The 23,609-nt window shown below is 45.2% G+C and overlaps 1 protein-coding gene across 3 annotated transcripts in view; it reads left to right on the plus strand.

Moving 5' to 3' along the window:
* The window catches only part of zeb2b (zinc finger E-box binding homeobox 2b), a 57,726-nt gene extending 34,508 nt beyond the window's left edge, over positions 1-23,218 (plus strand). Inside the window, exons 3-10 of one of the 3 annotated variants that reach the window (XM_019891093.1) lie at positions 4,964-5,218; positions 9,012-9,077; positions 10,074-10,262; positions 12,651-12,865; positions 15,451-15,559; positions 15,641-17,637; positions 20,137-20,317; positions 21,202-23,218. In XM_019891093.1, coding sequence (XP_019746652.1) covers positions 4,964-5,218; positions 9,012-9,077; positions 10,074-10,262; positions 12,651-12,865; positions 15,451-15,559; positions 15,641-17,637; positions 20,137-20,317; positions 21,202-21,776 — 3,587 coding nt within the window. In that variant the 3' untranslated portion in view covers positions 21,777-23,218. The remainder of the gene's footprint in view (positions 1-4,963; positions 5,219-9,011; positions 9,078-10,073; positions 10,263-12,650; positions 12,866-15,450; positions 15,560-15,640; positions 17,638-20,136; positions 20,318-21,201) is intronic. The other 2 variants (XM_019891095.1, XM_019891094.1) reach the window with 2 other exon arrangements.
* Positions 23,219-23,609: the final 391 nt, after the last annotated feature.

Raw genomic sequence — 23,609 nt, forward strand, 5'->3', positions numbered from 1 at the left:
CCGTCTGTTAGCCCCGAGACCCTGCAACGGCCGCCGAGGCAGCCTCGCCCCGGCTCTCATTCTAAGATGCGTGCACCCGAAAAAAAATACCTCAAGCTTCAATGTTTATAATACACTCGTCTTTTAGAAGGGAGGAGACTTCGCCTATTTGAAAATGTACAAACTATGATTACTGTATTTTCAGTCGCCAAATAGGGTAATAAAGCACAGGGGGAAGCTCTGGCATACAACAGGGTGGGAATTGTTAATACAGCGTCGCCCGCGATGCTTGTTAATTCATAGAGAATAGTGACAATATTCTTATTTTAGTGTGTACATTTGTAACATTACACAAATAAATAACTTGTTAATTCATAGAAACTTGCTTACCTTGCGTTTTACTTTTGCTTCTTGTTCTGCCATCTTCTAGCTTTGCAGGCTTCTTCTGATGATCACTAATTGAATGCTGACCCCCTCCCACTTGTAAAAATCCTTCCATTAGGGGACCAAATGGGCGGGGCATATGCAAAGTGTGTGTGTGGAGCAGTGAGTGCAATAGCACCGAATAACCATGTGGGGGGCTGCTGAGCACCATTCACACACAAACAATCAGCAAAAATGGTGACTTGTGGGCCTTTGCTAAAAACTTCACAGGCATATTCAGGGCAGCCCCCCTGATGCTTTTTGTATGTTATTCTTATGGGGACCTGCTTTTTTGTCCCCAGACGGTCACTGGTCCCCAGGACGTGACTGTGTAAACAATTTTATGTCCCCACAACCATACATAAACGAGAACACACACACACACACACACACACACACAAATTAAACATATATATATACACACCACCGCCCAAAACACACCCCCTGCCTGTTGCTTGGCACATTAATGGAACTTTAATGGAATTAGTCACTGGTGCCTTTCTTTCGGACCAGTTTTACCATCTAGACTGTTATTTTATGTAAATGTTGTTTTGCGACTGAATGGGTTCAGACACATCATGAAGAAATGCTGAAAGAAACCATTGCAATTACTTTTTTTGCAGCTTTTACCTCAAAGTTGTATAAAGTTTCTCAATTGAATTGACTTCACTTTTCAGCGATGCTACTTTCCTTGTCTTGATGAACACTCTCTCACGCAGACACACACGCACACATTCACACACACTCCCAGGTTGCATTTACACTCCACTGAGTTTTCACCATTCATTGCACGCCACCGCCCCACCTCTTCGTTCCTCCCTTTACTCTCGCTGTCTCTTTTCAGGGTCTTTGTTTGCCCACGACCTCCCTCCTTTCACCGACTTGGTCCTCTTGTGGCCCCCGTGCTCTGTCGTGCCCTCATTCCCAGACCAGATAACACCAAACATTCAAACGCTCACTTATGTCGGTGACTTCAAAATTCCTTTTTCTCTAAATTGTAATCTGAGAAAGTTTGGCATCTTGTTTCTTTATCTGGCGTTTTACTCCCGCCAGGTTGCAGTGTCTCTCTTTTAAATTTATTTATTTATTTGACTGTATTTGGTTTATAGCGCAGCCGAGTGAGAAGTAGCCAAGGAACTGTGGCAGACAAAAGGTCATAGCAAAAATCCACTTCTGCCAGTCGTAGCCACGAGGCAGCGACCTTGCCTCCACCTTGGTGCCCTCCCCCCACACACCAGGACTGACTAATGCCACGCTACACCCGCCCCCCACATCTCGCTCTTAGCTATCCAGGTGATCCGCTTGGCTCACATTCATGAGACAGCCAGCGAGCGCGAGCAGTTAAGGTCCAATAGGGAGAATGTCCGGGCTCATTATCGGCGTAGGAGGCCAAGTGTGTCACCCGAAGCTAAGCCTCGACACTCGGCTAAAGAGTCAGCCGGGGTTAGCATTACAGCGTGGGTGTTAGTCATTCCACCTCGCGGCCATCACCTCTTACCACCGCCCCATGAGAAGGAAGAGCTCTCTCACTCTCTCTCTCTTCGGCTGGCTCCAGAGCAGGAAATGCAGTCTCCTTGCGGCACTTAACGGCACCTTGGGAAGCTTAAATGAATGTGATTATCATTGTTAGTGCTGCAGAGTGCAGGTGCAGCACCTCTGAACTCAGACGCCTGGGAGGAAAGCGCTCACCTGACGATGAAGCTTGCTGAACTTTGGCTTTCAAAAAAGTTGCTCTCTAACTCTTCATTGCTTTCTAACTCTTCTTGGTCAAACTGATACGCTAAAGTGTTGATGGTTGCCGATTCCTGCCAGCGACAGATCTTTGAACGCAGCGAGCTGGTGGCACCACAACTGTCGCGGAGTGTGTGCACAAAGTCATCCCACTGTGATGCTGCCTTTTGATTAGTGTCGCCGTGTGTTCTCGTTCAAACCTGCAGTCCTTTTGTTCAAAAGGAGGTCCACTTGTATTTGATGCCTTTTCTTCTCTCTCTTTATCTACCTTTATTAAAGAATGAGAACAAGGAAAGAAACTGTCACTGCCCTAATCAATAAAGCAGCACCACTCCACTTACAAAAGAGCCACTAATAGCGGTCTTGTTAAAGCCCGATGTCAGACATACCAACCTCAAAGCCAACAGTTACACGTCAACTGGATGAGTGGCAAAACGATGCAGGTAACACTTTATGCAGCCCAAATGGTGTTTTAACACCAAGGTAAGATGAGCTAGCAGAGAAGTAAACATCATTGTCTTCCTTGCTCGCCTACGCCACAAAAGGATGATGAAGAGGTTGACAAAATGATGGCCTGCGAAATGTTCGTAGGTTAGAATTACTTTGTTGCACCGCACAATGGCGTTGGATGAGCGCTCGTCAGCAGTGGCACCTTAACAAAGGCGTCTTTCTGCACGTTAGTGGCGCATGTCGTGCCTTGACAAGCTCCCTTGACGCCAACAGACAGCTGACGCTCGGGGAAGATGGCATTGGCTGTAGTTTCACAAGACAGTTGGCCGCCCCCATGCAGCAGCAGACACAAAGTGGTGACAAAAATAAATGAAAGCACCACTTTTCTTCTCCGCTGTGAAAGTTTGTTGTGTGGAAGGTGGGCGGTGCCGCACCTTCCTCACGTGGGAGTAGAAAGTCAGTTTTGCAACAAAGAGATACTCCCTCATTGCTTTTCGGCGCACACAATAGCCCCTTCACAACCTTTCTAACCTATCCACCGCCCTGAGATCATGTCATTCACTGGCTGTCATTGAATCTGCATCTGTAGATGGGGTCCAGAGTGGCAAGCCGATTGAGCCTTTTGTTCTCACCAAAAAACTCTGCCGGAGATGTTGGCTGGTGAATTCCATTTTGAACTGTTGCATTCCTCAAATATAATAGTGTTGTTTTGGGGCAGTGTGCATGCGGTAAAGGCTCAGTATCAACTATGCCAAGGTAGATTTGGACCACCCAGGAGAACCCTGACCAGTCCAGCCTCCTCCCCCCGGCACCAATCCCCCGCAACTCGCCCCATCTCCCTCCCGAGCAGGTCACCATTGCCCTTTTTGTCATCACAAGCAGCATTACTAAGTCTGAACTTGCCTAAACCCTTGTGATCACACCTCTTGAAAGGGTTTTCTTTCCTCCACCGATTGGTATTCGAAGCAGGTCACCGCAATCCCAGACGCCTGCACCCCGACCCCGCCTCAAAGCCCCGTTTTCATTTTAATTTGCACCTGTTGTGCAGTTGTTCGATGCAGGCAAGTGTGGACCAGCCAGTCATACGTGCCTGGAGGGGGCTGTGGGAGGTTTAGCCTTTCATATGTAGAACGTGAACACAAGTGTCATGCACGGGCTTCACCGTGGGAAGAGGCAGCCTCTTATAGATTTATTAAAGCCCTCAAAATGTGAGAAGTCCAACACAACATGGTGCCTTTGCGTGACTGAATCAGACCACTGAACATTTCCCCTGGTTGTCCACCTTCACCATAACCTACCGGTGGTGGTGACTAATTTCCATGAATGCCGTTATTGAGTGAGGTCACGGCTTTTTCAGAGGCGCCAACCATTCCGGCAGGATTTTTGGGTTCTTTGGTTTAAGACAATCACACAATGGGTAATTGAAATAACTTGAAAGTGAAAAAAGTATTAATACACAGAAATGTCTTGAAATTAACAAATGAAATTCCAGCAGTTTGTTAATGTTCCAACAGATTTTGGGGGGAGGGGAATATGAAAGAATGAAACAGGCTTTTGATAAAAAATAAAGGCACCCTTAACTGACGGCATGTTTCAGCGTCAGATAAATTCAATCGGATTGAAATACCTCGCAAGTCACATTAGAACTGTCAAATCTTCAAAAGGTTGTACTACAAATTTCTGCTACCGTTATTTTTGTCCAGGCCAGTTTTCATTTTCAGTCGCAGTCTTGTTTTCAACAGTTAATTTTCCCTCCATTTTTGTCTATTATTCCATGTTGTTGTTGTCAGTCACCATTGAGTTTTGTCCCTTTCTTTTACATAGCGGTCCCAACAATTTAGCTGTGTGTGTTTGTGTGTGTGTGTGTGTGTGTGTGTGTGTGTGTGTGTGTCTTTGCAGAGAAGTCTTGAGCCTTGAGGCTTGTCGTGTCTCAGCCCATTTACGTTAGGAAACGTATTGTATTTATGTTCATGGCTGGCTGCATGTAACGAGTAATCAAGGCGGCCGAAGTCGACGTGACTTCGTTGTGCCGCTTGTGCTATGTTAAGCATCTGAAATGTGACAGCGACGCTAAGGCGCAGAGCCTCCATGAAAGGTGCAGCATACTGGCATGTCAGGCATGTAAGCGGGACTAGAAATTAGCGGCTATTTTGGCCGACATCACACTGGCAGCTGTCTGCCCGTAGCTGTGGTTCAGTCGCAGATTCCAGTGCTGTAATTGGGGTGTAACCGATGACTTGGGCCAAACAACAATTCGGGACCTCAATAGCTTCCAAAAGATGTTGAAATCCATCTAGAAAGAATGTGTTTCTGCAGCAGTGGCAGTTTATGTCTCAGGAAGCAGTGGCCCCACCCACTAATCCAAATGTCCTCGGTTTCACAGCTCTCAACTACGAGAATGTGGTGGAGACCAGCTCGGAGACAGAGGAGGACGACAAGCTGCAGGTGTCCGAGGAAGACCCGCTGATCAACGGCACTGGTAGCCCGGCCAGCCTCGTCAACGCGGACGCCTCACCGTGCGCCGAGAGCCACGGGCTGCCCACCAAAGAGGAGGAGGACGACGAAATGCGGGACAGTGGAGTGGAGCACATCTGGCCCGACAGCGACATGCTGAGTGCATCAGTGGATGGTACCGGTGAGTGTCAGCTGATGTCATCATCTCATTGGGTGATACCCCAGGAGGCGGGAGCTACATAAGTGAGCGTCACACTTGGCTCCCAAAGCCATGTTGCTCCTTTTTTTTAATTAAAATTTTGACACCTGACACCAGTCGGAGGCTCCTGCAGAATTGCGGTTTCCTTTGAGCCGCCACATGTATGGTGTTCAGGTGAGCCATTCGTCACTGAACCCCACTAATCTGACTGGCAGATTCTTTATGTGCACATGCTGCCGCTTGTGGTATCATCTTATACGGTAAACCCCTCCCATCTGGTGCTCGTGTAGACTTAAACAAATGCAGCCAAGTGTCGAGCAAACAAGGCTGGAGCCAGGTCTGATGGCGAGGCCTCCATGGCACTCCCCTGGCTGACAGGCGCTGGAAATCATTTTGGTTGGTAAAGTTGGGCTAAGATATTCATGACCTCAAGGAGGATTGACAATAAAATGCAATATCGATGCCATTCAGAACCTCACTCGCAATTTTGTAGTGCATTAGCTATCGAAGTCGCAGGTGTCCTATTCAAAGCCGGGGGCCGATATCTGGCCCGCCGCATCCATTTCTGTGGCCCACTAAACCAAATAACATGCATTTACTTCAGGTTTCTCAAAAAAATCGATGTATTCTTTACATTTTGACCGTACTGAAATTGCATTTTATCCCTTAATTTTAACCGATATCACAAGCAATTCTTTCACCTTATGCCATTTTAACATAAGCGTATCATGTTGTGGCTCCTCCCATATGACCCCCCCACCACCCCACCCCCGCCTCACCCAAACTTGACTGATGCTCTTTTGTTGAACGGCTCTGATTGCCGGGGCGCCAGTCACGGATGCTTGAAAGATAAATACTTTTAATTAGGGGGCAGGGTAGAACTATTAAAGGAAGCCAGACTGCTGAAAAAAGTCATTAGCAATCTTAAATGAAATTTTTATTTTTATGATAGCCATTTACATGTATAATAAGAGTCAATGATTCTTGGAAGCGAGTGACAGGAACAGAGTGCGGCGAGAAGTCATGTAAGACAGCTCCTTTTTAAATGAGCTTGGCTTTGCTATTCATTTCTGCTAATGAACTAGCCATGCAGAGCACCCAAGAACCCAGGAACATTCAGCGGGCTTAAATTTTAATACTGGAGGTGGGGAGGTGGGACATTTATTAGGGGAGGGAAAAAGCCTAAATAACAGTTCATATCCTTCAGGGATAGAGGGAAGAAGACAGTTGGGTAAATAAATCAAGATAAAGGATAAACAAGCTGTCGTTGCATACGGTAATTGTTTATTTGATAAAGACCCGCGGTGCCATAATGTCTGTAAATCAGCCATGTTGCAATTCCCACATAATCTGCTTCTGCCATGATAAAGTGTCTGACATATTTGGGAGAGCAAGTCAAGTTCATTAGAGTCTTGCTCCCAATCTTGTGGCTGCTGTGTTTCCCAGCCTACACTTACTTTGCCGGTGCCTGACTGTCTGCGCAGATACCTCAACACATAACTGAGTCCTGAGATAAGCTAGTAGCCCCCCCACATGCGCGTGCACACACACACACACACACACACACGCGCACACACACACACACACACACACACGCGCACACACACACACACACACACACACGCGCACACACACACACACACACACACACGCACACACACACACACACACACACAATGCGGTCCTGCTGATTTGGAGCCCTATCAGGAGCTTCATACTGAGCCTCTGGAAGGCTGAATGTGGTCTTCTTGGAGAGTTTGACTTCACAGAAATCTTGCTTAAACAATGGAGGAAAAAAAATTACTTTTGGTGCTTTGAATGTACTTTGACAGTGACTTCATGCAAGATGGGAAGCTCCTGTGATTCCAGAAGACAATCAGAGCCTTATATCTGGCCTTGTCCTTGACATTCCTCCATCCCACAGTTTGGCTGGATGCAGTCTTCTGGAAAGCATGACATCATAGTCACTGACAGGCATTTGAACATAAATCACCTGCGTTAGAGTCAGCAATGTAACACTGCGCCATATTTCCATTGCCACCGAACATGTAATTGCAGAAGTTTCTATTGTTGAATAAAAGCACCTCCCTCACATCTTGTCAAGTCCAAATTTCAGACTGTTATTTGGCTGGATGGTGCTCCATTGTGAACCAGTGCATGCAAAATATTTAAAAGAACCTACATTGCTACTCTTTGAATCCTTTTTTTTACTTAATACAACTGCATTAAATGTGTCCCAAATCTCCGAGGCAAAATGAAGAATGTCCATTAAAATAGGAATGTTTTCACAACAAACAACATCAGTGCAGTATGATGATTGGTGCCATAGTCTTGGTCTGACACAAGGTGTAGGCCTTCAGTGATTTAACACTGACGCAACACACCTCTGGCTAGCCCGTGACCCACAGCCACACATTTTTGTGGCCCACACGCATGTCTAGTGACAGCTTTTATGCCATATAAAAGTGTTGGCTGCCATGTCAGGACATAAACACTCACTTTCTGAGTGGACTCCCCTCTTTGCTGGCTCACCGCAGTGACACATTGCCCAGTGCCAGAGGTGGACCAGCCTCCTGCTGGAAGCGCTGGTCTCGCCTTCAGACCGCAGATAACACGTGTTTTCCAAGGTAAACACTAACAGGGCAGAGAGGAGGACCAGTAAATCCCACTGGTCATCCCCTTGCGTCAGGGCAAAAGAATGCAGCCAAATTTGATTAGCCAAAGCAAACATGGCTTGTGAGGACACACACATGTGCTGAAATCTGAGCTGTATGGGTATATTTCAATCTGTTGCTCATGATTTATGCGACTAAAAAAACGTTTATTCTCAAGCTGCGGTTCCGATACCGCTTGGCAGACGTGCAATCAAAAAAAAAGAAATAAAAAAAGTCTTGAAGCCAGAGAGTGAGGGGTGGGTCTGGGAGTGGGGGCTCACAGCCTACACTGCCGGCAATCAAGTCCATTGTTAGCTAAAAATACAAAAAGTAATTTTGCTTCTGGCTTTTGTGCAGGAAACATTATGATCAGCGTAACTTGCTCCACCTCTTCCTGGGGCATGCCGAGTGACATCGGATGGTGCCGCCTTGTGACACCCAGTAAAACGAAGGCACCAAACATGGCCTCCATCTTCCTGGAAGCATGTTTATTTAATTGTGGGCAGAAACCAACGTGGAAATGCTACTTACGAGCTTGTCCCCGAGTTGACAACCACCTCACCTGTGCCAGCACCTCACTGGCTGACTGCAAGGCCATTAACCTGAAGAATCTTTCATCTTTGAACAGTAGAATCGCAGTGCAATCAGATTGGACGATGTCTCTTGACAGCAACGAGCGAAGGAAACGCGTTAAACACAACTCTTCATTTGTGGTGCAGGGGTGTGTTATTTTTAGCGTGTGTAGTGTGCACTACTGTGTGTAACAGCTTTGGATGAAAATGTTCACATGCGATGAAGCAAGCATAATGTGCGTGTGGAGGAGTGCGGCAGCATCACAGGCAGGGCGTAATAAACTTGAGCCGCATGTTGGCTGAAGCTCAACAATTGCTCAGGTGGATATTGTGTTTAATTGTAGCTTGTTGTCATGTTAAAGGTAAATAAGTCACTGTCTGGCCCGCGTGAGAGTATTCATTGCGCATGATCAGCAAAGCGGTGATGTGCTGCCATGCACAGCGGTGCCTTTCTACGTACGTCTCATCTTTGTTGGCTTGCACTCACTCCTACCCCTTTGTCCATTTCCTCCACAACCCCCACACCTCTTGTATCACTCTTCTGTGCAGATGAAATAAAAGATTTCGACACTTTGGGCCCTGATGCCACTTTGCAAATAGCAGGAAATGGTACAGGTGAGTCTGACTGTTGCTCATTGTCTCCTGCTATTGAAACTCTCTTTCTCGTGTCTATGAACCTACTTTGCAAATAAACTGCTCACCTTTCCACAATGTATTCCCCATACACAACATAGTTTAGGACGCAGGATATAATAAAATAGAGGGAGCAAATATTTTTTTGTCTTTTTGAAAAGATGACAAGCATTTGTTGTTCTGAAGTTGCTAATATCCTCCTGGGCTGGGTTAAAATGCAGCACATTTTTTATTTTCATGAATAACAAGCCAGTTTTAATCAGCAGAAGTGCAATTCCAGCAATTAGCTTAGAAGGACAAGTCTAATGAACACCGTCAATGATGCAATTGTGGCTGCTAAAAGGGATTCATTGGCACCGATGACATTTGCTGTTTTTTCTCTCGATAACCAAATATTTGCTACCTTGACCTTTTACAAATTGGCCAATGAAGTTGTCACAAATGGCGCTTAAAAGCTCACCTTGACTTGCCATCCAAAAGGCTTATTAGCCACAATCGATTCTCAGTGAGATGTCACTCAGATGAGGACTAATGGGGGTCACCAATATCTTCGCGAGGTTGGTCATCTTGGCAACATCCTCCACCGCTGCAATGAATTTTGCTTTGGCTCGAACCAACAACGCCACAATCCCTCCTCTGATCTTAAACGTGTCATCCATGCTCTGCTACTGCTGAATTCAGGAGCGTCCGCATTCGTGTGTGTTTTGGCAGTCGCGAGTGATTGAACTCGCTCAAGTTTTTCTGTCACTGCTCATTCTATGATTTGAAGTTGGATTCGGCGACAATTCTTATTTTAGTAGTGCAGACATGCAGAGCCCATAATTTAGACATATTTTCTCTGAAGCTTTGCTCTCTTCTTTTTGTGTCGCCTCACACTCGGAGCAAGATATTCCCCAAATCTTTGCGTAGGACACATTTATCTGGGCAAAAAAAAATCAATCGTATGTATTATCGTTTCTTATCCCTTCTCCCCTTTAGTCAAGAGCATCAATTGCACTTCAGAGTTCGAGGACTTTTTTGCCAAGAGAAAGCGTGGCGACAGCGACAGCCACGTGGTGAGCATCGCTGAGTATCTCCAGCGAGGCGATACCGCTATCATCTACCCAGAAGCCCCCGAGGAGCTGTCCCGACTTGGGACACCGGAGGCAGTGGGGCCAGAGGAAAACGGTAAGGAATTTTTCACGTTGTTTTAAGACGCAGGCCTTGTTATATTCTATGACCTTTTTAACTTGTCGGTGGCCATTTTTTTTGAACTAATGCCCGTTTACTAGGATAAAATATCCTTTGATTTTTATTTTTTAGCCCTTCAAATTCCAGTTTATTTCCACAATGTACAACTTTGTTTTAAAAACGTGGTATACTATATCTGAGTGCTTCTAGAGCAAGCAGAAGGAGCTTCCACTTCTTTAATTAAAATATAATTCTTCACGGTCTGCAGAGTTTATTCTCAAAATCAACATTACGCCATTCATTTGCTCCATTGCGATGCTCTAAGTCATCAGATGCCTCTTTTGAATATTACATTAAATTGCTCCCTTTTCTCAAAACGAATAACCGATGTAATGTATCCAACATAAAAAAAAATGTTAAATGTACTCTACAAATGAATTTTAGGTAAATTGTATGGGTTTCAATTCATCACCATGATAGAAGCAAGCGGTAAAATATTTGCCTCCTAGCTTGTGTGCTTGGGAAAAAGGGAAAAAAAAAGTTCATCTCTCAGAAGCTGCAACAGCTCTCTTGGCCGACATGAGCAGACAGCTGTTGGTCCCACAGATTTGCCGGATGCCACAGTGTTTACCTACAGTCTAAAGCAACAGCTGGGCAGAAACCAGATAGTTCACCTCTGAAGGTCCCAGCAGGCGGACGAGGATTGAGGATTGAGGGAGTGGGGTCAAGCTGCAGACATGGCAAGCATATGAGTGAGAAAGATTTTAAGAAGTGACAGCAGTGAGGAAAATGCCATCCTGCTGCGCTGCTGCGTGTGTGCGTGCGTGCGTGTGTGTGTAGTCTTCAGTCTCTTAACAGAAAACAACTTCGAAGTTAGAAGTTAAAGCCATCTTGTGTAATCTCATTTGAGTAAAAGAAAATATCTGACATTTCCTAAATTGCAAAAGTAATTCTATGGTATTAAATGTACTAGAGTATTTGAAGTAAAATTAAATATGTACCGTAATTTCCGGACTATAAGCCGCGACTTTTGTCACACGCTTTCAACTCTGCGGCTTATTTCATGAAGCGGCTTATATAAAGACTTTTCTAACGGCCGCCTGTGTACCGTCTTTCTTTGTAAATATCTCATGTTACAATATGGGCACCTGCGGCTTATACACAGGTGCGGCTTATGTGTGTACAACATATTTTTTTCCTTTAAAAATGTAGTGGTGCGGCTTATAATCAGGTGCGGTCTATAGTCCAGAAATTACGGTATATACTTGTCGATGTTTTTATTGATTTCATTTTTATTTAGTGAGCTGACTTTAGTGGTATAGTTAAAGGTCCTTGTGTCACTTTAGCTTGGCCATCAAGTTCATTGGATGCCTAAACAAGCTCATGTTAACTAAAGGAACAGTGAAGTTTTGACTACAATGGATTAAAAAGAGGGCGGCACAGTAATCGACTGGTTAGCACGTCCGCCTCACAATGCAGAGGTGCAGGGTTCGATTCCTGCTCCGCCCTTCTTAATGTAACACTCTAAAATGTCCCTCGGTGTGAGTGTGAGTGGGGATGGTTGTCCGTCTCTGTGGGCCCTGCGATTGGCTGGCAACCGACTCAGGGTGTCCCCCGCCTACTGCCCGAAGACAGCTGGGATAGGCTCCAGCACGCCCGTAACTCTCGTGAGGATAAGCGGATTAGAAAGTGGATGGATGGATGGATAGATTAAATAGAAAGTGGTCTAACCGACCAGGTTGGATGGGAATTTTTGAACACAAATAAGTGGCATAACAGGCAACTAATCCGATGTATGAAAACCATTCCTCTTCAAATGCCCACGTGTGTGCAACATGATCCTCGTAATGGATACCTCGGTTTTTCATCACTGTCGTAATTTCCATCTGCTGGAGATGTTGCTTCAGCAGCAAATTCAGCAGCAGGTGTTTCTGTCTTCATTTCCATCAAATGTATTGTGTCACGACAGGGACGACATTTTGTGTTTCTGCTTTGTGCTCCGCGGTTGGGCAGTTTGCTAACAAACACTTTGTTGGGATTTTATTTTGTAGTAACGAGTAAGGAAGATGGATAGGGAAGTGAATCGAAGTAAAAATGCAGGCTTTTTTTGTCAGTTGTCCGAAATTACAAAGTAAAATATGTAGGTGAAAATTCTACTGAAGTAACAAAGTATTTGTATTCTGTTACACTGCAAGGCCTTCTGTGCACGTGCGTGTGTGTGCCAGCCCAACACAGTGACTCTCATGTGCAGCAGATTGCGTAGATACCTCCCATACCACTCTGGGCAAACCGCCCATTAGCTGCCATTGATTGGCTGACCTTTTGGCCCGCTTTCCTTTCCCTTTCAACCCCCTTTCCCCTCCTACTCCTCCGTCACCCATGCAGACCTGCCACCTGGAACGCCAGATGCCTTCGCCCAACTGTTGACCTGCCCCTACTGCGACCGGGGCTACAAGCGCTTGACATCACTGAAGGAGCACATCAAGTACCGCCATGAGAAGAATGAGGAGAACTTCGCCTGCCCGCTGTGCAGCTACACGTTCGCCTACCGCACTCAGCTCGAGCGACATATGGCCACGCACAAGCCTGCGAGGGATCAGGTTAGCTAGTTCTTCTCCTTACATCCAGACTCCCGCTACCCCACCAATACACCCTTACACACACACACACACACACACACACACACACACACACACACACACACACACACACACACACACACACACACGCACACACACACACACACACAACCTCCATCTTATCTCTAATGTGCTGTGATCCTCTGAGAAGAGAGATCATTTTTTTTTCTGATTGGCAATCATTATTAATTTTTCATGGCATTTTGAAGATGCGACTCCTTTAATGGTAATAACTTTAATTGAGGCCCTAAATGGTTTTTTGATGGCCTTCCTTGATATGATTTTGCAGACTTGTGTTCACGATCCAGTGATTGTGTTAATTTCCAATTTGGAAATTTTATCAGCTCCTTAACTTTGCTCCTGGTCTTTAATGTTGTTCTGGTGACACATACGCACACACGCACACACGCAAACACGCGCGCCCACACACACACACACACACACACACACACACACACACACACACACACACACACACACACACATTCCTCTACACTATACAATATACGCAGAGAAAGGAAGGACAGCCCTCACACAAATTGCATATAAACAGCAGCAACATTTACACAACATATAGATCAGAATTATATACAGTAATATAAATAATATTTTGTCTCGTGACAATGGATGTGTGTCCTCTTGTGAGGATAAAACACTGCCTATGATCATGGATGTTAATTTACAGCATTGAATATCTAATTTAGCTTAATTTGAGACATGATTATGTAAATAAAATGATAAATTGGTCACGGAAATGTAGGACATGATGAAATAGAAGCAGAAAAATTATTGTTTGAAATAATTTCTGAACGTGGGATGGGATTCAACTTTTTGATCCAGGTGAAACTCACCTTCTCACCTTTACAGCACAGTGAACATTTTGCTGAAAATTAAATAAAAATGGACAGAGACTTTCGATGAAAATTTTGAGATATTTATTTTATTTTATCCATCCATCTGAGCCACTGATCCGAATGAACAGTTTACCAGCAAGGGCATATTTTATCTTATAAATGACTAAAAAATGTAGATATTTACCACACAATATTATAGGAAAGTCCTAGAAAAAAAATCTAGGTTGTCATATAGAACCTGCAGAACTGCAAACCAAAATGTATTCACACCAATGAAAACTTGGTGTTGGAAAATTTTGCGTAAAAAAAGTGCTTCAAAAAAAAAAAATCATGTCACACGCTGTGTTCCCTTGTCTCATGAGACAAGATGACAGCCTCAGGCTAAATTTGATGTCATCAGCCAGCACGCTCACCTGATCTACCAGCTGGATGTAAACGTGAGCAGATGGGCCGGCCGAATGCCTTGCTGTCCCAATCCCCACATTACCATGCTGCTGCCGCTCCCGATCTCAATGGCCGGCGAATCCTGTTCAAGCACCGCGGCTCCTTCTGCTCCACCACTTGTGTTAACTTATAAAATCATCTGCAGTGTGTGGCCCGCACTCAGCTTCTTTGGCAGGTTCCTCTTTGTCATTTGTATCCTGCCCGTCCTGCGTTAGAGAGCACGCGAACACCGCGCATTAGCATAAGGAATAATGTACCCATCAGTAAACATGTGCTCTCATATGTTTACAAGTCTTAATGCTCCTCCTGCTTTTAAGCAATTAGCCGGAATATGATTAATTAGATCTTATACATATGCAAGCATTCTGCCCGTGCCCCGCCCACAAGTGTGGTGCCATTGATGGCGCCAGTGCATGAAGGCGAGATGAAGCCTTTTGCTGGTGCCATTCACAATTAAGGGCCCAGAGTGTCTTATTAGCAGTGAGACTAAACTTTAACGGGCAAAGGTCCTCAGGGGTAGAAGGGGAGAAGGAGGTGGGGGCGGAGGCACCGAAGCAGCTGTTGCTGTTTGTTTATGCAACTCGGCAACATACGAGTGGCGCGGTGCTCTCCAGCGCTTGGCGGGGGCCCCCGACTCTCCCCGCTTGATCTGTGAAGGTTGGAGCTTTTTTGTTTGTAGTGTCCTGTGCACTACCATCTGTCTCCCCAGGAATTCTTACACCCCAGCATTTGTCGGGACTGCGGCAGTAGGAGGGGCATTCGATTTTGGTTCATCTGAGCTCGGAGAAAAAAAATGAAGTCCTTCTCTCCAACTCAGAATGAACGTTTTCATATGTGGTGAGCAGGTTCAGACAGTCAGACTAGATGCTGGGGACCGGTGATCGTTAAAAGTGCTAATTAGATGCTCTGTCCTACAAGAAATGTTAACCTTTCAAAAATGGTGTGAATCCAGGTATGCAGGGTGATTCGAGACTTATTAGTGTGGAATGAATGAAAAGTAGATCAGATCAGTACCTCTAATGAAGGGAATTGCGCTAAAAATAGATCATTTTCTGGGCTGCCAAATTCTAAAGAGAGTCGAGCAGGCAGGAAATTAAAAGGTGTGGGATCCTCTCTGTTATCACCACCGCTTGTGGCCGTTCAGCATCGAGTGTAACATGCTTATTGTAATCTTGACCACTTATGGCTACGTCCTTGCATCGTTTTGATGTCTGCGCGGAATTTTGATGCCTAATGTGTCTTCCACAGCACCAACTGTTGAACCAAGCAGCCGGCAACCGCAAGTTCAAATGCACTGAGTGCGGTAAGGCCTTCAAGTACAAGCACCACCTGAAGGAACACCTCCGCATCCACAGTGGTGAGTGGCAATTGAAGAAGGTGCTTGCAAATATGTTAGTCTTGAACCGGACATCTTATTGTGTCTGTTTTTACGCCGCAGGTGAAAAACCATACGAATGCCCCAACTGTAAGAAGCGCTTCTCGCACTCGGGATCTTACAGTTCGCACATCAGCAGCAAAAAGTGCATTGGCTTGATCGCCGTCAACGGCAGGATGCGTGGCACCATGAAGACGGGCTCCTCCCCCACCTCGGCCTCCTCCTCCCCCACAAACACTGCCATCAGCCAGCTGCGGCAAAAGCTAGAGAACGGCAAGCCAGTGGGCCTCGCTGACCACAACAACCACCTGAGCATCAAGACAGAGCCACTTGACTTCAACGACTATAAGCTGATGATGGCCTCGCATGGATTCAGTGCTCCCGGGCCTTTCATGAATGGTGGAGTTGGAGGCAACAGTCCACTGGGTGTTCACCACAACTCAACAGCCCAAAGCCCTCTGCAGCACCTGAGTATGCACGGGCTGGAGTCGCAGCTTCTTGGCTACCCAAACCCTCTGATTAACAACCTGAGCGAGGTGCAAAAGGTCCTCCAGATTGTAGACAACACAGTGTGCAGGCAGAAAATGGACTGCAAACCGGAGGAGCTGTCCAAGCTCACAGCCTATATGAAGGAATTAGGCACACAGGTGGAGGAGCAAAAACAGGGCCTGACATCGGCAAGTGGGCCACAGGTCAGTCTTCCACTAGTCAATCACAACGGCGCCACCAAAAGCATCATAGACTACACACTCGAGAAGGTCAATGAAGCCAAAGCCTGTCTCCAGAGCTTGACCACAGACTCAAAGAGACAGATCAACAATATCAAACACGAGAAATCCAACCACATGCTGGAAAGTGGCATGGAGGAAAAGGCATCAGAGAACATGTTCACGCCATATGCGTGTCAGTATTGCAAAGAAACTTTCCCGGGTCCCATCCCTCTCCACCAACATGAGCGCTACTTGTGTAAAATGAATGAGGAGATCAAAGCTGTGCTCCAACCCAATGAGAATCTGATGCCCAACAAACATATATTCATGGAGAAGAATGCTCATCTGACATCTTCCATTTTGACTGAAAAGGGACTGACAGGCTCCCTTCACCCCTACAGGGACCACATGTCTGTGCTCAAGGCATATTTTGCCATGAACATGGAGCCCAACTCTGAAGAGCTGCTCAAGATCTCGATTGCCGTCGGCCTTCCTCAGGAATTCGTCAAGCAATGGTTTGATCAGCGGAAGATGTTTCCATACGGCAGCACCAGAACGCCGCCGCTTGAGCACAAGAGCGGCACGGAAATGGTTGTCGGGACGAACAACCACCACACTTCCCCTAAAGACTCTCTGATGGCGCGGTCGCCAATGTCTCTAATCAAACCAGGCGACTGCATCACATCCCCAGCTATTGCTGAGCTCCACAACAACTGTGACAACTCCCTCAGACATTTGAAAAACCACCAGTTTGGCGACGCGAAGGCCACAGGTGACAAATTGGACCATTCCCGAAGCAACACTCCCTCTCCGCTAAACCTGTCGTCGACATCCTCCAAACATTCGCACAGCAGTTCTTACACCCCGAACAGCTTGGTGTCCGAGGACCTGCAGGCCGAGCCGCTCGACCTTTCGCTTCCACGACTCATCAAGGAACCTAAGCACGCGCTGACCGTGAAGAGCCGTCCAAAAGTCAACAGTATTACAGTCGAGCTTAGCAGTGTCCCCTCGCCACGCGAGCACTTTGAGGAGCCTCTGAACCTAGCCTATCTCAAGAAGGAGTTCTCCGCCTCCGCCACCAATGGCAATTTGGAGAAAAGCACTAGCCCCATCTTTGGCATTAACCCCTTTGCCGCCAAACCCATGTACACGTCACTTCCCCCTCAGAGCGCTTTTCCACCGGCCACATTCATGCCACCAATGCAGGCCAGCATCCCAGGACTCAGGCCCTACCCCGGCATGGAACAGATGGGTTTCCTACCACACATGGCGTACACATACGCAGCTGGCGCCGCTACCTTTGCTGAGATGCAACAGCGGAGAAAGTATCAGCGGAAACATGGTTTCCAGGTAAGTAAACCACCTGTGGCTCTGCGACAGCCCGAGGTGGCACCATGCAAACTCAGATCTGTGCAAATTAGACATATCTGCACTGACCGAATAATGAACCCTCTTTGTTTTTAAACAAAGGGTGTTAAAAACCGTTCCCTCATTAGACTCAGTGTTGAATCATCTTATTCCGGGTACCAACTTGCAGAAGTCCCAGAATGTTTGGTTTTGTAGAAAAGACAAAAACCTGCTGTGGAGATTCCCCTTAGCACCACCACACCACTCCGGAGTTGCAGTTTAAAGGGAGATTATCTTCCAAGTGCACTTTAATAATGCACCAGCTCCGTGTTCATTACCACTGCATGCTGAGGGCTGTTTAACATAGAATGAACCATTTTGATGAAAAAAAGTATTAATAATGTTTCTCATTCTAAGTTATTAAATTAGATTTTAAAAATACAGCTACAGGCGTTTAGTTGAAATTGATTGCCGAGTGATAGTGTGGTCCCATCTTAAAACATCCTTGCATTGTCAAGTTCATTAAAGGAACACGTCACACCTTCTGATTGTGATCGCTGTGGCAGAATGTTCCACTCACGGTGGAACATTGTTCTCCATCAATTCACACACCGCACTTGTCTTCATCATAAAAGATATTTTTAAAGTGATGGCACTCTTACCGACTCCAATGAAAGCAGAAACAATAGCCCACCTCGCAAATCTCCTTTCAATGCATTCTGTGTAAAGCCACATAAAGGACTTATGAATTGCATTTTGCATGTAGATTTTCATGTAAGTGTTTGGATCCTAACTGACCAGAGTATTCGGATCATTTCTCCTAACAAGATGTAGGAATCAATAATATTTAAATGAATATCTTTATCGAATGCCACACAAAGAATTCTGACCCAAGGTGCAACAGTCCTAATATGGACCAGCCCAAAATTGAATGCCTTTATACACACTATCTGCAAATGCCAGAATTTTGTCTTTAACATCCATGCATGATCCATCCATGTCCTCATTATGGTCACAGATGAACTGGAGCCTATCCCAGCTGTTATTGAGCATGAGGCAGGGTAAACCCTGACCTGGATTTTACTTGTAGTCATTCACTAGGCACATGAAGGCAAACAAGCCTGCATACTCACATTCACACCTGTGGACAGTTCAATTTAGTTGCATGTTGGTTCTTTTGTTTGTTTGTTTGTTTTTTTTAATTTGGAGGAAGAAGGCGGGAGAAAAAGCAAACTCCACACGAAAGGACCGGAACTTTAATTTGAAGCTCGACCTTTCCACTGTGAGGCAGTCGTGCTAACGTTGCATGCTCACGCTGAAATTTGGGACAATGACTAAAAGTGCCGTGCAACGTTTTAAGTGAAAATAAAAACCCCTCACCTTCATCTGAATTGGCCCTAAATCTTCATGTGTTTCACTCTTGGTAACCTAGAAAAAAAAAAAGAAAAAAAAAACCACCTTGGTAAGGTCATGATAAAACAGTGTTCCCTGTGTTATTGCGGGTTTTAATTTGAGAGCAATTTTGCAGGTTTTCTTGTTATTTTTCTTCCTTCTAAGTCAGACCAGTCAAAAATGCAGATTTTTTTTTTTTTAGGGGACATTTGTTTTATAAAACCCAAGACCATGCACACTATGGCTTGTCACCCCATAAATCCCTGTCCCTCATTGTGGGTGTGTTTGGAAATACACTCATACGCTCTTTATTCAGAAGACCATTCGAAAACTCAGAATGTTCAGTTGTTCAGAGTTCAACCATAAAATGGAGCCCACTCACGTCCGTACAAGGAATGTACTGTAAACAGCTGCGCTCAGAAATTAATGGCAGCGGAGTGTGCCCTGCCATTGACAGCACACGAGGGCAACAAAACATCCACTTAATAATTAAGTTTTCCTTTTTAGTTTAAAATGGCTTACCTTAAACAGAATCCTGCGCCACTTTGTGGCCAAAGGTACAATCGTGGTGGTTTAATGTGTCTTGTAAATCTTAGTTGTGAAAACCAAAACCGAGTTTCAACTTCTGTACTGAATTACTGAAGTTGCTTCTTCTATATTAGAAGAAGAAAAGCAGTCATGGCAACTGTGTTTCGGTTTCCAAAACAAGGATTTAATTGGTTATTCCACAAGGATGTAATTTTGGCTAACAATGCATCGTGATGTGATGCGACATTAAAGTGAGCCATTTTCAGAGCAAAGCAAAAACATTAACGTTTCATCGTCCTCATGAACTGTCAGAGGCAGTGTGTGCACTGGTCCCATTATTTTCTGAATGCAGCCAAAAATCAGCAGCTCGATAATTATAAGTCAACCGCAGAAATTCACCGATCATAGGGATCATGAAATACACGAAAAGTGTTGGAACACTGAATATATGAAAAGAATAATTATACAAGATTTAGAATTTTAGTGCTGGCCACCTGCAAGCTTTGAATGTGAGCCTAAACTAATTGTTGTTTTTGTTTTTTGTCCTCTTTCTCTTTTCTGTCGTTGTTTGTTGTTGCTAAGGGCGACCTACTTGACGCTACAGCCGATTACATGTCAGGGCTGGACGACATGACAGACCCCGATTCCTGTCTGTCGCGGAAGAAGATTAAGAAGACTGAAAGTGGTATGTACGCGTGTGACTTGTGCGACAAAACATTCCAGAAGAGCAGTTCCCTTCTCAGACACAAATATGAACACACAGGTATATACTGTTCTAGACCCTTATTTCCAACCCCATTATATTTCCTTTTGTCAATGTTTGTATTGAAAATCCTCAGTGAATCTTTGAACTTGTCCCCTCCTCTTCCTCTTTCCTCTGTTGCACATCTTGTAACTTGCTTTTTCATCAACAGGGTGGACATAGTTGTGCTAGTCGTTATCCCGATGAGTAAAGACAACTCTGTTATTGGCGATAGATCGCATCAGCACCTTCAGAGTGCCACTAACGAATCTTTCTTATTCCTGTTACGAGACAAAGTTCCTCTTTCATGGGGTTGCATCATTCATTTCAGACGCTAACGCTCATCTAGTGTTTGCCGCTTTTGTGCGTCTTATCTATTTGGACATGAAAGCGACGCTTTCATGCTCACGTCGCTGTGTTGTTCTGGTCCTGCACTGAAGGGAAGTGGTCCGACTGGAGATTAAAAAGCCGTTCCGCCTCATGTACAGCATATATTGCAAAAGTTTTAACAGAAAAGAAATGCCAGCTTCCTGCGGCAGGCATGCTATCAACATGAACTTCAGTCATATTTACAGATAAGCTTGTCCCCGCCCCCTCCTGCTGAGCTCAGATTTCTTAACTCCTCAGCCACTGTATTTACGAGGCATCGATGAGTGCGACGCACTGACGAGTTTCTTTGCTTGGACAGCAGGAGGGAACTTTCATAATGTCAGCCGGCGAATGCGAGCGCACTTTCTCCTCACAATTTGAATAGCATTAGATTTGATGTCCCGTTATGTCATTTTGCTCCACGCCATCCAATCCATCGAACTCTTTGCTTTCCTCTGCTTTGTGTGATTTATTGTGGCGTCCCGATCGTTGTCGCGCCACTCACGTTCTTCGCGCTTTGTTTTGTGTGTCCGCAGGCAAGCGGCCGCACCAATGTCAGATCTGCAAAAAGGCCTTCAAACACAAGCACCATCTCATTGAGCACTCACGCTTGCACTCGGGCGAGAAGCCCTACCAGTGCGACAAGTGCGGCAAAAGGTTCTCGCACTCGGGCTCGTACTCGCAGCACATGAACCATCGCTACTCCTACTGCAAGCGCGAGGCGGAGGAGCGCGAGGCGGCCGAGAGAGAGGCCCGCGAGAAGGGCCATCTGGAGCCTACGGAGCTGCTGATGAGCCGGGCCTACTTGCAGGGAATCACTCCTCAGGGTTACCCGGAGCTGGCGGAGCGTGAGGCCATCTTGCGGCACGACGGCGTGAATGGAGGGATCATAGAGGGACGCAAGGAAGTGGATGAAGAATATGTGAAGATGGGACGCAGGGAGGATGAGTTTGAGTTTGAGGAGGAGGAGGAGAGCAAGAGCATGGACACGGACCCGGACACGTTGAGGGACGAAGAGGAGAACGGAGAGCACTCGATGGACGATAGCTCGCTGGATGGCAAAATGGAAACCAAATCGGATCGCGAGGACACGATGGAGGACGCCATGTAGTGGTCTCTCCGTGGGAAACGTTTGACGTTTCTTCCGGTTCAGTATTCTTACCTGCTCGGTTTAAGACTGGATGTTTTAAACCGTACGTGCACGTGCCTGAAGCTTCCGGGAAGCTTTGACCGCTAAATCAATGAGGCAGCGGCATTGAAGGGAGGGGGAGGGGTTTGTGACTGAAGCCGCATTATGCAAACCCAACAAAGAATAAATTCATCTGGAAAAATGTACAGTCCTAAGGCCTATACATGAGTGTGGTGCTAACCTCCCCCTGCCCGTGTTCCATAGTATTTATAGCACAAAAAAAAAAAAAACAGTGACTTGTACAAATTGCACTCCGCTTCTATAATCATGAAGAAAAAAAAAGAAAAAAGAAAGTGTTGCCTATGTATATATTTATACGGGGTTGGAACAAGAGCAGCGGGGTCTGCGTACCCCCTTTAGCCCTTTGGTGTTTGTCGTCACCCACCTTTGGTTCCACCACCTGCGGCCACACTGTGTCAGGCCTCCAATCATTAAGACTGTGAAGGATATGGGTCAAAGAGGAGGAGGAGGAGGAGGAGGAAGATGATGAGCTTGTGGCGCGTCCGTCTTAAGGGAAATTGTGGGTTCTGGACGCTTCGGGATAGGGGGATGAAATGAAGGATGAAGCCTTTGAGGTGTTTTATGAAAAAGAAGCCTTATATGCAAACCTTTTAACCTGTGTGTTTTCTGCAAGTGCCACCCTCGTATTGTGTCAAAGGAAGGTTACTTTTTTTCACCAGCTTCAGTATTATGGGATGGTTTACCATTGTTCTCTGCGGCACCCGTGTCAGTATTAAGACTCTAGGCAGCAGTTACTTAGTTTACATTATGTTGTGCAATGTTTCTTTGTCAGTATTACACCAAACCTTTTTTTCTTTTCTTTTTGGAAAACAACAAATTGCATTCATTTTATTTGTAGGTTGGAAAAAAAACAAACTTATTTATGTGGCCCATTTTATATTTCCTAATTTTATTTATTTCATACTGTTGTGTACAGTACTATAGGTCTTCAATATATAGATATATTTTAGTAAAAAGGAACATGGTGTTGATCATAGGGCAAAATTTACGTAAAGAGAGCATTTATTGTGTTTTGAAACATTGTGAAATGCGAAGTTTAATCTTATTTTATTTTATTTCCTCTATTTTCCACATCATGGAAAATTCCAAATTTGGGAACTTTTATACAATTGTGAAAACACTGTATTTTCAACTGAAAAAAAAAAATTCCACTTTCTTCATCTTTGTTTCTTTTTTTAAGCTAAAAAATGAAGAGGGACTGTTAAATACTATGTATGATATCATGACTGAAAAAGAATCTTTCCTGAAATGTCTTTGTAAAAGTATTATTGAATTCTTGATTTGTAATTTCTCTTGAAAATGACCCTGCTCGAATAAAAGTAGCCAAATTACAAAATACCAAACACTTGCTGAGTCCTCTTTGTTTGAATGATTTTTTTGAAAAAAAAATATTTTTAATGTTTCAGTGTTTTTTTTTACTGCACATGAACGTTTGCAAAAAAAAAAAAAAAAAAGAATACAAGCCTTTTTCATATTACGCAGCAATGCAGTTGAGCAGGAGGAAATAATCGTTGCAAAATGTGTCTTCATCCTGCCACGTTTGTACTTGGCGGTGACAGGTGGACTCCATCACGCCCTTCACTGCGCTTTATGTAGATGAGCGGCAACATCAAAAGGCTCAGATGAAAGAATCAAAGGTTTAGCCATGCCAAACATCAGAACCAGCTTTGTGTTTTCCCATCGATCGCATCACCACCGGATCATTCACAGACTATCTCATGGATGAAAAGGGGG

Source organism: Hippocampus comes, unplaced genomic scaffold (assembly GCF_001891065.2).
Source record: "Hippocampus comes isolate QL1 unplaced genomic scaffold, H_comes_QL1_v1.1 scaffold174, whole genome shotgun sequence".
NCBI lineage: Eukaryota > Metazoa > Chordata > Actinopteri > Syngnathiformes > Syngnathidae > Hippocampus > Hippocampus comes.